Below are 15,228 nucleotides of genomic sequence, written 5' to 3' on the forward strand. Positions count from 1 at the left end.
CGTGCAGCTGTTTCCACAGGCGGGAGCGAACACAAAGAATGGTTCTGGTCCTTTGTAAGAAGGCATGCCAAGGGGAGAGATTTTTCAGATTTAACCAGAGACTCGGCCCATACATTTCAGAAGCTGGCCAGCAGAAGAATCCAGCAGAAGAAGACTCCAGCAGAAGAAGCCAGCCTGCAGAAGAAGATCCCAGCAGAAGAAGAGCCAGCAATCAACCAGGATGGCGAGGCTCGGTGAGTAGCGATGTGCTACCCGGTGCGAGTTCAGCGCCAACAGAAGAAGTATCGCTCGAAAGTCATTCTGCTCTGGGTACCGACTCCCACGAGCCACTGCAGTTCGAGTTCAGCTGACGAGAATTCTAGCATCATCCTCGAGAATGGGCGGAAAGCGCCAAACATCGACCAAGCCAGCATCACAGCGTCAGCTGCGCCATCGAGCAAGGGCAGCTGCCAGCGGACGAGCGACAAGAGCGACCAAGCATCTTCAAGGACAAGCATCGTGCCGACGCAGCTCATCCAGCTGCGGAGAGAGACGGCAGCTAACAGCAAACACGCCCCAAGCAAGAGAGGGGGCTCTCCAAAGCCGTTCGTATGACACGCCCGCATTCGCACGCCAACACGCATCGCCGGCATCTGCCTAACGCAAAGAATTGATCAAGGGAACCAAAACAACACACACACATATACATACCCGGACTAACACAAGAATTTATCAAGGAGACAATCCAACACACACACATGAAACCGAGCCAATCATAAGAAGACTAATTAGAAGAGTGCATGAACCATAATTTCAAAAAATTACGCATTTTTTCAATCTTAAAAACATTTTTATACATTTTTCATAACCCGACATATACAACATTGAGATGAGCACTGCTGTTAACAGATGCAGCGAGGCTCGCCGAGGCAGTGCTCGAGCCACCGCTTGACTCGTGGATGGCGACGCCCCTGCCCTAGAGGTCGCCATTTTTTATAACGTATCTGTCACTTGCAGCAATAGGAAATCTGCGTAAATTGTCCTTCAATAAGTAAAGCCTCAATGAGTCTATTTTTAAAGAATTATTGTTTTGGGACGTTCAGACAATTCCTCTTCAAATGGGTGATTTTGAATGTGCGAGAAACCCAACCACAACAACTGCAGCAGCTCTTTTCATTTCAGACTGTTGAGGACACCTGCGGTGCCCATGGAGGCCACCTGCTTTGGTTTGCGAGTCCCTGGCTGTGCACCGGGCCAGGCTTATTACTCGTGGCCAATGTTTTGGACACACTTCGTGAACCCTGCAGATCTGTTTAAGACCGGACGGAAAAGCAGACGTGAGGTTGGAGGGACTTTTAAAACTGAAACTCCGACGTCCTTTCTGGACTGTCTGTACGAGAAGCGCCGGGATTGTTTGCTCAACTGTTCTGATATTTGTGTATTTTGGGTCACGATTGTTTGGAGTTTGCTAGGTGAATTAAACTTTGTTAGGGGACAACCTACCTCATCTCTGCATGAGTTTGTTTAATTGGAGGGTAGTTGTTTCTTGTGAGTGCAGCTATGTGGACTACAAGAAGGAATTTTGTTATGTCCAAGATGGACCAACCTTTACAGAAGTGTGTTGAGAATGAGATGAGTTGACACAAGGTGAGTTGAAAATAGGTTAGTTGAGATGAGGTAAATTGAGATAAGGTGAGCTGAGTCTTTATTTAGCTACTTCTGGCACCGAGACGTCTCTGCCTGGTCAACAGTCAACACATTCCAGGGCGCGCCTTATGTAATGCAAAAAAAAACTAAAAGAGTTTGTACTTTAACCTGCCTCATATTTAGGTTGCTTGTTCCTGGTTTAATGTCTCAGATGTCGCCAGAGACTGCGTGAGCTATAGCTAGATACTGCCGGAGCTACAGCCAGTCTGCCGGAACTACAGGCAAAGATAGCGTGAGCTACATTAAGAAGCTCCCTCAGCTACAGGAAGACTGTGCTACAGAAAGACTGCCAGATCTACAGCCAGCGACTGACGGAGCTCCAGCTAGATACTCCCTGAGCTCAATCCAGCGCCCATCTCTGAGTGGAGCGACAGGGCCATGGCGAGTGTGGCTGCCAGTGATAGCGAGGTTCCAGGGGAGTTTAACTGCCCCATCTGCCTGGACACCTTCCGCTGCCCCTGCACACTCAGCTGCGGCCACTCGTTCTGCCTCGAGTGCGTGGAAGGCGCCTGGGATACGGCAGAGTTATTCTCCTGCCCACAGTGCCGAATGACTTTCCCTCGGAGGCCAAAGCTGAACAAGAGCGTGACACTCACCAACCTCATCGAGCAGCTGCGAGTGGATGAGTCCATGGCTGCCGATGCTGCTGCTTCTGCTGTTTGCTGCGATCATTGCAGGAAGCCCGCAGTGAAGACTTGCCTTAAGTGTGAGACGTCGTTCTGTGTGACCCACATCGCGCCCCACCGGAAGTTGGCAAAGTTTAGTGACCACGTCCTGGTGTCGCCCGGTGTGAACCTGGAGAATCGACGGTGCGTGGAGCATGGTGACGAGTACTGCTTCTATTGCATTAACGACGGACGCCTCATCTGCAGGGACTGCACCATCTCTGTGGATCATCGAGGGCACGAGCTCGTCACTCTGAAGGTGGAGCACGATAAACGAAAGGTGAGGAGGAGGTGGCTCGGACTCATTTTTAAGTGGATTTAATATTTGACATGCCCGTCAATTTATTTTTCAAACGAGTGTTTGAAGGGTAGACTCATAGTACATTGACAACATTCCACATAAATACAGTGTCCCCCATGTGTCCCTCTGAGTCTCAGTATCTCCATGTGTGTCCATGCGTCCCTCTGAGTCTCAGTGTCCCTCTGAGTTCATGAATTATCCCCATGTCCTATGATGTGTCAAGAGCAGGTGCGCTTTACAGTACCTCTATGAGCTTAATCGAAGAATGTATATGTTGGAGATAAAGTCGGGTTACTTCTGTATATTATTTTAAATAACATTCTATACATCTTACTAGGAGGAAGTCCCCGGCTTTGCCTGGGGGAAAATGTATTTCAAAACTTGTCTTCTCTTAAAAAACACAAAATATACATACACAAATACGAAGCTATTGTGAAAACCCGGCGTTCTGTTTGTCTGTCCATTTGTCCCTCAACAAAATTACAAGAGGCTTGCAGAAGTCCTGAATCAAAAAGTAATAGTAAGTTGGGGGTAAATAATTTATATAAAAGGTTTCCAAAAATTGTCGACCCCCTCCAAAAATCTTTAAAGCCCCCCTCTCCAGCCAATTTGTATTTTGTAGGCTTATATACCTACACACCCTCAAACAATAGAGTCAGCAGTATCTAGTGACTCTATTGTAGTACCAACTTACTCTAAAGTAGCATCTAGTGATTCTATAGTAGTGTAGTGACTGAACTCGGAGGCGCTAAGAGTGGTGGGAACTTATTTTATTGAACCGAACACTCTTTGCGCAATACACACCCAATGCTGATACACACTCTTCTGTCGCTCGTTTATACACAACCTTAAGTTGGTTGCTAGCCTATACACAACACTAGCCGTCTAACACTGACAGCGCTGAACCGAGACAGCCAACTACCGTCTAGCAGTGCAATATCGAGTGAAGACGACAGCAATGATGGCGACGAGATGACAGTGTCGATGGCGACGATCTTCAACAGCACGACGGGGATCCGAATCCATACTACAACCCTGAGCTCTCGATCAGGGCCCCCTTTTATGCTCCCAGCGTGGCTTCGCTCCGCCCCGGCCACGCCCCCTCTCTAGAACCTACCAGCGCATTCCCGGAGCTTCCCCCTGTCCTCCTTCTGTAACCTTCCCCCCTAATATCTTCTCTGGTATATCACCTGGCCTTCTGATGTCAGGACTGCTGTAAGCCGCAGATCCCCTTCCCCACCAGCAGCCAGTGCTATGCTTCTACATTACTTATTTGGAATTGTTGCAGCCGTCCCGGCTGCAACAATTCCAATAAAGGAACATTTACCCCTCGACCCCGTGTGTGCCTCATTTTTTTCCAACAGAACGCAATTTGAACAACAACAATAACCACACCCCCGAAGGGAATGTCCGACGCACCCCCCCCCCCCCCCCCGCATAAATACGAAATCCGTAAAAGCACGTATATACAACTAGCCAGGAACTCCCCGAGCACACACAGCACACCCACGACATACACACAACGCACCCACAACACACACACCGCGCACACACAACACACACACACCGCATACACACAACACAACAATGTGACAGGAGCACCCCCCACCAACGCCGCGCCCCGTAACCATAACACGTGGAAAAAAAATATAAATTTTTTTTTTTCCTTTTTGTGTATCACAAGAGTTTGCGCGTTTTAGCGCGCGTCCTTGCCGCAGGCCCGTCACACGGGGCAACCCCGGATGGCGGACACCCCGGTGGCAGCTGTCCCTTTCGAGGTGAGTCCGCGATTGATGTCGCGAGACCCTCGGCATCCCCCGTGTGGGTTTTTAGGCGCGAGCCCGTCATTCCCGGTGCACCTGGGGACGGAACAGCCGGCAACACGTCAGGCGAGAGCAGCCGAGACGGACCCCCCGAGTCGGTCGACCCCCCCACATGTTTGGCCTTGCGCGTGTGGAGTGGGGCCTCGCACCGCAACGAAGGGTTTCAGCCTAGAGGGGTGAACGAACCACCGGCGCTTCCCCCATTTGATACGGACGCACTGAGGCCGCAAAACCTCGACCACCTTGACGGGGCCCCGCCACGGCCGCACCAGCTTCGAGGAGGTCACGAGTGGTACCTGGGGACAGTGCAGCCATGCCCTGTCCCCTGGCTTCCACTGCAGCACGCGCGCGCGAGTCAGTCTGAGGCGCTCATTCGCCTTTTGACGCCTGTCAGAATTTAGCATGGCAGCATCCCGCGCCTCAGTGAGTTTTTCAAGGTTAAATTTAACGTGTTCGTCCAATTTTGTCTTACCCAGCGGCGAGGGGATCTGCAGCTGTGCCCGAACCGGTGGGTCAGGTTCGCGGCCATACATGAGAAAGAAGGGTGAAAATCCCGTCGCAGCATGGGGGGCCAATCTGTATGCTGCCAGGACCCCTTGAATTTGCAAATCCCAATCGGTCTGTGAGTCCGAAACTTGTTGCGACAACATAGACGTGATGGTGCGATGCAGACGCTCGACCATTCCGTCAGTTTGCGGGTGATAGGGAGAGGTACGAATTTTTTTCGTTCCTAGGAGATCACAGACATGTTTGAGGAGTTTCCCGGAAAAATGTTTACCCTGGTCGGTCAGCAGCCGCTCCGGAGCACCTTTGTCCATGACGTAGCCTTGGACAAAGGCGTCCACGATGGCTGCTGCCGACTGATTGGCCAGGGGCCAGGCCATAGGCCAGCGCGTAAAGTACTCAACCCCTGTTAACAAATATGTATTGCCCCTACGGGTGGCGGGAAATGGGCCCAGGATATCCAGCGCGACAAGTTCGTTCACCCTGGAGACTGTGATGGACTGCAAGGGCGGGTTTGATTCCCGTGCTGGTGGTTTCCGCTGCGCACACCGAGGGCATGCTGCCAACAGATCAGTGACATCCCGTGTCATGCCCGGCCAAAAAAAATCAAGCTGGAGCAATGCGAGGGTCTTTTGGGTACCCAGGTGGAGGAGGCGCTCATGAGCAGCCCACACCACCTTACCCCGTAACCCAGCAGGGACCACCAGCCGGTGACGATGGGATTTCCCGTCCCAATGCATAAGCAACCCCGCATGCATTTCCCATGCGTCGGCATCACCCGTCACACGCCCCTTCTCCCCGGCGCGACGACGCAACGCGAGGAGGGAGGCATCCTCCAACTGGAGGCGCCCCCATTCATCAACGGGCAATCCAAGCAGGGAATCTCTCCCCTGTTCCGCGATATCAATGGGGACCAACGTTTCATCATCGGCGGCGGCCGCCAGGACCGGAACCGGCATGTCCCCTGCTGGCCTGCAACGCCCCGACCCCAGGAGGCATGCGCATTCGGAGGCGGTTGGCATGCGCGACAGAGCGTCCGCGTTGGTGTGGCGAATGCCCTTACGGTAGGTGGTTTCGAAATCGAAATCCTGGAGGACCTCCAACCATCGGGACAATTGTCCCGATGGCTGTTGAACCTTCAGGGCGTACTGCAGTGCCGCATGATCTGTGCGGACGGTGAAATGCCGACCGTACAGATATGGGCGATACTGTTGGATGAAATAGACAATTGCCAACAGTTCCCTACGGGTGACACAATATCTTTGCTCCGCTGGAGACAACACCCGACTGCCGTACGCAACCACCCGTTCCACGCCGTCAACCACCTGGGAAAGCACGCCTCCAATACCCGTGTTGCTCGCGTCGGTATCGAGCAAAAACGGTCTCGAAAAATCTGGGTAAATCAAGGGAGGAGCTTTTACCAGGGCGTCCCGAAGGGAGCAGAAAGCAGCTTCCTCATCCCGACCCCAGTGGAACCGAACCCCTTTAGATGTTAAAGCGTGTAGGGGTTTGGCAATCGTTGCAAAATTAGCGACGAAGCGTCGGTAATATGATGCGAAGCCAATAAAACTCCTGACCTCTCCCACCGAGGTGGGAGTCGGCCAGGAGCTGACACACTGCGTTTTGGCGGGATCGGTAGCAATACCCGAGCGCCCTACGATGTGCCCCAAATAACGCACCGACTCGCGTAACAAATGGCATTTTTGGGGCTTAAATTTCAAATTAGCAGCCCGCATCTTTAGGAAAACCGCCCGCAACCTCTGGAGATGTTCGTCAAAAGTTTTACCAAAGACAATAACGTCATCCAAATAAATCAGGCACGACTCCCATTGCAATCCAGCCAAAACCAATTCCATCAATCGCTGGAAAGTTGCCGGCGCTGAGTGTAAGCCCATCGGCAACCGGTTGAATTGGAACAGGCCGTGCGGTGTACGGAAAGCAGTTTTAGGCTTCGAATCATCGTCCAGAGGAAGCTGCCAGAATCCCGAAAGTAAATCTAGTGTGGAGAAGAATCGCGCTCCCGCCAAGGCGTCCAGCGATTCGTCCATCCGTGGGAGCGGGTATGCGTCGGCAACCGAAATTTTATTAAGGCGCCGAAAATCTACGCAAAACCGCAACGAGCCGTCCTGCTTTTTAACCAGGACGATCGGCGCTCCCCAAGGGCTGGTGGAGGGAGAAATGATGTCGGCGGCTAACATGTCATCAACAGCCGATTTGACATGGTCCTTTTCGGCGGGACTTAACCGAAACGGATTTTGGCGAATTGGCGCACTGTCACCCGTGTCAATATGGTGACGCAGCAGGTGAGTGCAACCCAAATCGTATTTATTCTGACTGAAAACGTCGGAAAATTCCCTCAGTAGCGTTCTAAGCTGTTGGCGCTCTGAATTAGACAGGTCCGTCGATCCCGCGCAAAGCGCGTCGAGCCACCCTTCATCGCTGTCCGAATGTGGGTGCATCCGGGAAGCAGTGCCAACGTGGTTCGCGACAGGTTCCTCGCAGGGCACCGGCGTCGCGTGAGCGAGCACCGTCCCTTGAGGAACCACCACTGTCTGCGACCCTACATTGAGGACCACGATGAAAGGGTCCCCGTCCTCTCTTACGACGGTCTGGGCCGGAATTAAATGAGGTCCATTAACCCCGGCCCTAGACGGTCCCAGCAAAACACCCTGATCCCCTACGCCCTTAGCGAAGGGCCTACGAAGTTTCAGAGGCACTAGCATTTGAGCTCCCGGCGGCACACGAACTGTTCTAACGACGAACGCCGGTACCGTCGCGAACGCCGTCCGAGCCGCAGCAGGGGAAGGCAGGAACACCATGCGTCACCCCGACGGAAGCTCAATGCATCCTTGGTCGATCAAAATACGAATCGGCATTTTGCCTAAGAAGTCCGTCCCCAGCAGGCACGGAACCGCCAGCGAGGAGGAAACAAAAATCGGCCCCGACAATTTGATGTCCCCGATACAAATTTGCGCTCGAATCTGTCCCATGATGCCGAGAGAGCCCCCGTTAGCGGCATAGAATGGGACGTTAACCGGCAGTAAAGGCCGGCTTTGTACAGGCAGAATATTGTAAATTAACTCCGAAATGATTGTCGCCGATGCCCCCGTATCGACCAGGATGCGTACCTCTACCCCGTCAATGTGTCCGACCACGGCCGACGACCCTGACGACGCGGCCACCACGCGATGGGCTAACACGGACCACTGCTTGGGCTCGATTTGAGTCCCCGCAGTGATCCGCGTTGGCCCATCGCAGCGCAACATCGGCCCCCCGTTCGTTGTGGTGCGAGAGTGTGCGACAGGTGGGTGCTTTGGCCAAACATGTGTGGTGCCGCGACTCGCCGGATCATGTTGCTGGAGCTTGGGAGGAGGAGGGCCGGCGTCCCGTCGAGGCGTCGTCCCGCGCTGTCGAGGAGAGCGGCACCCCGAGGCGACGTGGCCCCGGACGCCGCAGTTGAAACACCGCGGGAGCCCCGGTGGAGATGATGGACGGTCGAAACGGCTTGACCCGTCCCGGCCCGACCGTGCTCCTTGCGCCTGCTGCCGTCGATGGTCGACGGCGTAGAGCTCCTCCGTCGGAAGGGTGGCTGCAGCCACCGCACGCCCGGCCGATGCCCTGCTGGCTTTCCGCCGCAGGGACAGAAGATTGGCGTGAAGGAGGCGCGCCGCCTGGAGAGAGGTCATCTCGGCGTCCTCCTGTGCGACGACAGCGATGTCCAGGTCGTCTGCCAGGAGGAGGATTTTCTCCGTGACCATCGCGTCCACGCCGTCGTCGTCCATACGGGGAAAAGCCGTCTTAGCCAGCGCCAGGAGACTCGTCCTGTATGCCAGGGGCGACTCCTTTTCACCCCGCTTGCGATCGTAGAACTGCTGTCTGCATTCTGCTGAAGGTCCATAGACCCCGGCCAGCAGCTGTAGCGCCATCGGCAGAGTAGAACGCTTCTCTCTCGGCGCCGATGTGAGGGCGGCGAGCGCGTCGGCGTCGAGGAGCGCCGGCAGCGCGCAGAGAGCTTCAGCGTCCGACCACCTTGCCATTTCTTGGTGGGCGATGAAGCGTCGCTGGAAGCCGCCCCAGTCGCCCTCCGCGCCAACAAATTCTTTAAGCGGAGGCAGCCGTTGTTGCAGCGCAGCGTTCGCCTTGGAAGCCTGCAGGCTGCTATCCCCGGGACTCGGCTGTGCGTCGGCGCGAATGGCAGATGGAATCGCCTGTCGCAGCCGTGATGACGCTCCCTCCGCTGGCGATGATGCGGCTGTCCCAGCGAGAGCGGTGTCGGACCCAAGGTTGAGCCCGGCCACGCCCTCTGCAGCTGCCGTGGCGATGGCGGGAAATTCAAAGTTTGAGTCTTCAGAAATGGCGGGAAGGCACTCCGGTTGTCGGCTCCCCTCGCCCCGTGGTGGACCACCAGCCCCCAGCCGCGTGATGTTTTCCAGCGTGGCGGCAGCGGCGTACAGCAGCACCGCCAGCCTTTCGTGAGCCAGCCGTAGCGCGTCTGGCTGCGGCCCCTCTTCATGCCGATGCCCCGGTAGGAACGCGTCAGGCCCCGGCTGCACCATGTCTTGGTGAGCCGTCTCGGGCTCAACGATTTCAGCAGTGTCCTCCTCCGGTACTCTGGCTCGAGCTGTCTGGCGTGTTTCCATGTCCGTAGTTCTTCTGACACCAGATGACGTACCGGTGAAGACGCTGGACACCCAAGTTGAGGCACACGTATATTTAATACAAGTTGTTGTTACAGGACAGCACCAGAGGGGGTATCGGCCCCCTCACCCGGATAACTGGGGATACACCCTAGCTAATCCTGACCTACCCCCAAGTCCTCCACTAACGGGCTAGGGGAGGCTATCTGGCCCGACACTGGTGAGTCGGGCTACGGTCTCCGGAGTCCCAGGGTACTGACCCTGGTTCACGGGACCACTCCGCTGGCTCGGTCCTGCGCAGCCCTTACAAGGGCGGCGTCTCAGGGGAGTCCAGGGCTCTAGCTAGAGGATCTTCTCTCTTCCTCCTTCGTTCCCAGACTGAGCCACGAGCTCTCTCTGTCATCCCCCTTTATACCCCCATCAGGATCACAACCCCCCAGGCTGCCCGATGCGGACGTCGTTGCGGGCACCGCCCCGTGTACTCCCGGAGCTCCGCCCACTGTGTTTGTTCCCCGTTGGATCCTATGCACATACAGCCCTCCCGCAACAGGCCTACAGTAGTATCCACTGACTCTATACTAGTATCTACCGACTGTACAGTATTATCTATCGACGGTTCCATTCCATCACGCTTGTGTTAAAACGAAGTTCAACACACTAGAGTGACCTTTTACAAAGCTCTGTCTGTTACCAGAAGCAGCATGAAAGTGTACGGATAAGATAAAGCTAAAAAAAGCCAATAAGTGGCAGAAATACAAGAAATTATTATTGTTTTAAGTAAAGTTTATTATTTATGCTTTTGTGGCTCTTAAGGTTAATGTTAAGAGTTATTGGTATGTAATGTAAGAGCCATAAGACAAAAAGTTAATGTGTTATTTCTGCGTATACATTTGATGTCCATCTGTCATACATTTGTTAAGGTGCAAAAGACGACTCAGAGGCAGATCTTCTGTAAGGGCTTACGCCAGTTGTTAATTAAGGGCTTACGTCAGTATTTATTAAGGGATTAATAACTATTCCCCAGGGGTAGGGGTCCTATGCTCGGTCCTTCACCCGGACCCATACTCTGTCTATTCCGTCGCTCGGCTAGTTCCCGGGCTCTCTCCTCTGCGTCGGCTGGGGGATCAGCCAGACTCCGTGAGCCCTACCCCCGGTTAACTCTTCCACCGTTCACCTTCCCGGGCTCCCACAACGACCCCGCTTTTGTCACGGCCTCTACCTTAAGTACCCCGAGGAGATATAACGTCATCGTCCCACCCAGCGCGCATGACGTCACTTCCCATGATGTCATCGCACCGAAAGGCACGGATGACGTCACATCCTATGACGTCATCGCACTGGAAGGTGCGCGTGACATAACGTCCCCGAACTACTCTACACATTTGTTGACAGACTGGGCATATTTTATTTGGAATATTCCAAATGTTTAGAACCCCCCTGTGGTTAGACGCTCCGTTGGTTGAACCCATGACGTCACTTCCGGTCTGACTATAAACGGGAAGTTAGGAGAAGAGCCAGACAGGGAGCGAGTGGACACAGTTTTTGACCTTGCGACAACGTGATACAGTACATAAACAGGCAAAGATATAACTTTCGAAATCACTCGCTTTTGTGCAACAAAGAAATAAAGAAACAGTTTGATTTAAAACACCTCAAACAAGCGTCAGACTTATTGCTCCCCCCAGTTAAGGCGTAGCTTATTTTTTGGTATAAGAAAGCTGCTCTTACAGTACTATCTACCGGCCCTACAGTAGTATATTCCGACTACAGTAGTAACTACTGCCTCTACAGTCACATCTAATGACTCTACGTTAGTATCTAGTGACCCTACAGTAGTGACTACTCACTCAACAGTAGTATCTACCGACTATACAGTAGTATCCCCCGAGTGTACAGTCGTAACTACTGACTCTATAGTAGTATCTAATGACACTACAGTAGTATCTACTGACTGTATAATAGTATTTACTGACTTTAAAGTAGCATCTAGTGAATCTACAATAGTATCTAGTGACTATACAGTCGTGTCCAGTGATTATACAGTTGTATCTGACTGTATAGAAGTATCTACCGACTATAGTATCTACTGACTGTATAGTAGTATCTACTGACCGTAGTTATATCTACTGACAGCAAAATCTACTGACTCTATAGTATTAGTATCTACTGACACTATAGTATACACTGACCCTACAGTAGTATCTACTGACTGCAGTAGCATCTATGGATTCTATTGTAGTAACTACTGACTGTATAATGGTAGCCACTGACTATAGTAGTAACTAATAACTCTAGCAGTATCTGCTAACTCAATAGCGGTATCTACTGACTGTAGTAGTATGACTCTATAGTAATAACTACCGACAGTGTTGTAGTATCAACCGACTATAGAAGTAACTATTGACTCTACTGTAGTATTTAATTACTATAATTGTATCTGCTGAATCTATAGTAGTATCTCTTGATTCTATAGTAGTATCCACTGACGTTAGTAGTAACTACTAACTATATAGCAGTATCTGCTGACTCTATAGCAGTATCTACCAGAGGTGTGGACTCGAGTCATGTGACTTGGACTCGAGTCAGACTCGAGTCATGAATTTGATGACTTGCGACTCGACTTGGACTTGCATAACAATGACTTTGTCCCACCTCTGAGATGTGGACTCGAGTCATTTGACTTGGACTCGAGTCAGACTCGAGTCATGAATTTGATGACTTGCGACTCGACTTGGACTTGCATAACAATGACTTTGTCCCACCTCTGGTATCTACTGAATCTATAGACGTATCTATAGAGGCTGTAGTATCTACAGACTCTATAGTATTATCTAACGACTCTATAGTAGAACTCCTGATTCTACAATCGTATATAATGACTATAGTAGTATCTGCTGAATCTATAGTGGTATTTATTGACTCGACAGTAGTATCTTTCGACTTTACAGTAATAACTACTGACTCTACAGAAATCACTATTGACTCTATAATAGTGTAATAATTCTACGGAGACGGATTCGGAATCGGTCTTCTTTATTTTCACTTCACGGTACACTTGTTCCCACACGCTCCGTTGCTGGCAGACAACGGAGAGCGGCAGACTCCCACAACTCCCACCGCGCACGTGGCACCCGAAGCCCCGTTCGCGCGTGGCTCTCACCCCGTTCAGTTCCCCGTCTCCTCTCGATCATCCCCCTCTCCTCCCTCTTAATCCTTCGTCACGTGGTCCCCCCAGCCAATCCTCCATGGGCAATCTCGACCGTTCTCGATGGTTCCCTGTCACTCCCGGGACCACGCCTCTTATCCGGATCCCCATTAGCTGGGGCCCCAATGGCTGGGCCAATCACCCCTGATGACATGCCGTGATCACGCCGGCCCCACGCTCCCTATCTCGACCCTTATTGGCTACAAGCAGGACCGGCAAGCCAATCCCCCACGTGAACCCACTATAGCTGTTATTACATCACCCCCCCCCCCCCGGTGAAAAAAAATAGCCGTCTCGGCTGGGAAAGGGTGATAAACCAATTCCGAACACATTATTAGGGCACCAAGGTGCATTTAACGAAACGAGGGTGAACCGGCGTCCCTGCGCCCAACAACATTTAAAAAAGTCACCCATACAACAAGAATCACCACATACATTAGGGCGCCCCTGCAGCGCAGTAACAACAGGGAAATAAACGAACGATCAAACGTTAACGAAACGGAAGAGATTTCGACCGCGTACGCGACGCGGGACCCCCTCCGCTTCCAGCGCATGATCCCCTTGCTTCCGGATGGACAGGAGGTGGTAGGCTCGAAGAAGAAGTAGGTTGTTGATGCTCGGTCACGTCCAGGGCAGGTCTCATTGGAGGGGGGGCGGCTGGGGCCCCCTCAGCCCTCAGAACCTGTTCATCTGTAGGAGGCACAACACAGTCCCCCTTGGGATCAATGGATGTGACAATCGGCGTGGTCGGCTCGACGGAACCCGGCAGGTGAACTAGTGGGGATGAAGGGCCGACACGCGCGTCAACTGAACACGGATACTCTGCAAGTTCCGAACATCCACTAGTGTCACAGGCCCTCGCCACGGCCTGTGCAGCTTGGGGGATGTGCCCGCCGGTACCTGGGGGCAGTGGAGCCACGCCCGGTCCCCCACTGACCAAGACATGTGAGTATGCGATTGACGCGCATACGTTCGTTCCTTGCCTGAGCACGGGCCGTCGCACACCGGGCAGCCTCTCGCGCCTCCGTCACTCGTTCAAGCGAGTCACGCACGTGGTCAGGCAAGGAACGGGACGGTCGCTTACTCGGCTCACCCAATTGCACATCGATGGGTGGAACATTTTCACGGCCATACATCAAAAAGAATGGTGAGTATCCCGTGGACGTGTGTGGAACCATGCGGTAAGCCGCTAAGACGCCTGGTATGTGCAGGTCCCAATCGGTTTGCTTTTCACTGACCGTGTGACAAAGCATAGCCGAGAGGGTGCGGTTGAATCGTTCCACCATACCATCTGTTTGTGGGTGGTAAGGAGAAGTGCGAATTTTCTTCGTACCCAACGCGTCACAAACTTCCTTAAGCAATTTGGAAGAGAAATTCCGCCCTTGATCTGTGAGCAGCCTCTCAGGTGCCCCCTTGTCCATGACATACCCGTTCAAGAAAGCGTCGGTAATGGATGCTGCCGTCTGGTCGGGCAGAGGCCAGGCCATCGGCCATCGAGAAAAATATTCCACCCCGACGAGAAGGTATTTATTGCCCCTCGCCGACGGGGGAAACGGGCCCAGAATATCGAGAGCAACCAATTCGTTAATGCGGGACACCTCAATGGAACGTAACGGTGGTACATAGGGGTTCCGAGGCGGCTTCCTCTTTGCACAGTCCTGGCATGAGCGAATAAAGTCCTTGACGTCTGCCGTCATACCGGCCCAAAAGAAATCCTTCTGCAGCGCGGCCAAAGTCTTTTGGACACCGAGGTGCATCAACTTATCAGCGTGCAGAGCACGAAGCAGGTCGTAGCGAAGCGAAGTAGGCACCACCAAGCGTGGTCGGTCAGACAACCCGTCAGTACACATTAACAATCCCGACTTGCCTCGGAACATCTGCCATTTCCAACCCGCCAATTGAGATTTTTGTTTCCCTATCAATTTCCGTAGCGGAGACAGCGAGGCATCAGCGTCCTGCTCACGTAGCCAGACCGCGTGTGGTAGCCGTAAGATATCATCCGTGTCCACCGACCCTTGCTGGTCGTCCTCCTTCGCTTTTGCCCCTGCATCCTCATCCGCTATCGCCCCCATAACCGGACAAGGCGAGGTGGCTGGTGCCGCACAGCGGTGCGTGCCCGTCAGGCAAGTGCACTGAGGAAGGGGCGGCAGCCGTGAGAGCGCGTCAGCGTTCGTGTGACGGGTCCCCTTCCTGTATGTAATATCAAAGGAAAATTCCCGTAGCGATTCCAACCACCTAGCCAATTGGCCTGACGGTTGATCTAATTTCAAGGAGTATTGTAAAGCCGCATGATCTGAGCGGACTAGGAATTTCCGTCCATACAGGTACGGCCGGTACAATCGGACAAAGTGAACAATTGCCAAAAGTTCCCGTCTTGTCACACAATAGCGTGTTTCCGCAGGAGACA

General features: G+C 52.9%; 1 protein-coding gene across 1 annotated transcript in view; it reads left to right on the forward strand.

Annotated features, from left to right (window-relative positions):
• The first annotated feature begins 2,064 nt into the window (after positions 1-2,064).
• Positions 2,065-15,228, forward strand: part of LOC144952668 (E3 ubiquitin/ISG15 ligase TRIM25-like) — a 43,692-nt gene continuing 30,528 nt past the window's right edge. The window contains exon 1 of the mRNA XM_078883142.1: positions 2,065-2,631. Within this exon, the coding sequence (XP_078739268.1) occupies positions 2,065-2,631 (567 nt within the window). The remainder of the gene's footprint in view (positions 2,632-15,228) is intronic.

Source organism: Lampetra fluviatilis, chromosome 69, assembly GCF_964198595.1.
Source record: "Lampetra fluviatilis chromosome 69, kcLamFluv1.1, whole genome shotgun sequence".
NCBI lineage: Eukaryota > Metazoa > Chordata > Hyperoartia > Petromyzontiformes > Petromyzontidae > Lampetra > Lampetra fluviatilis.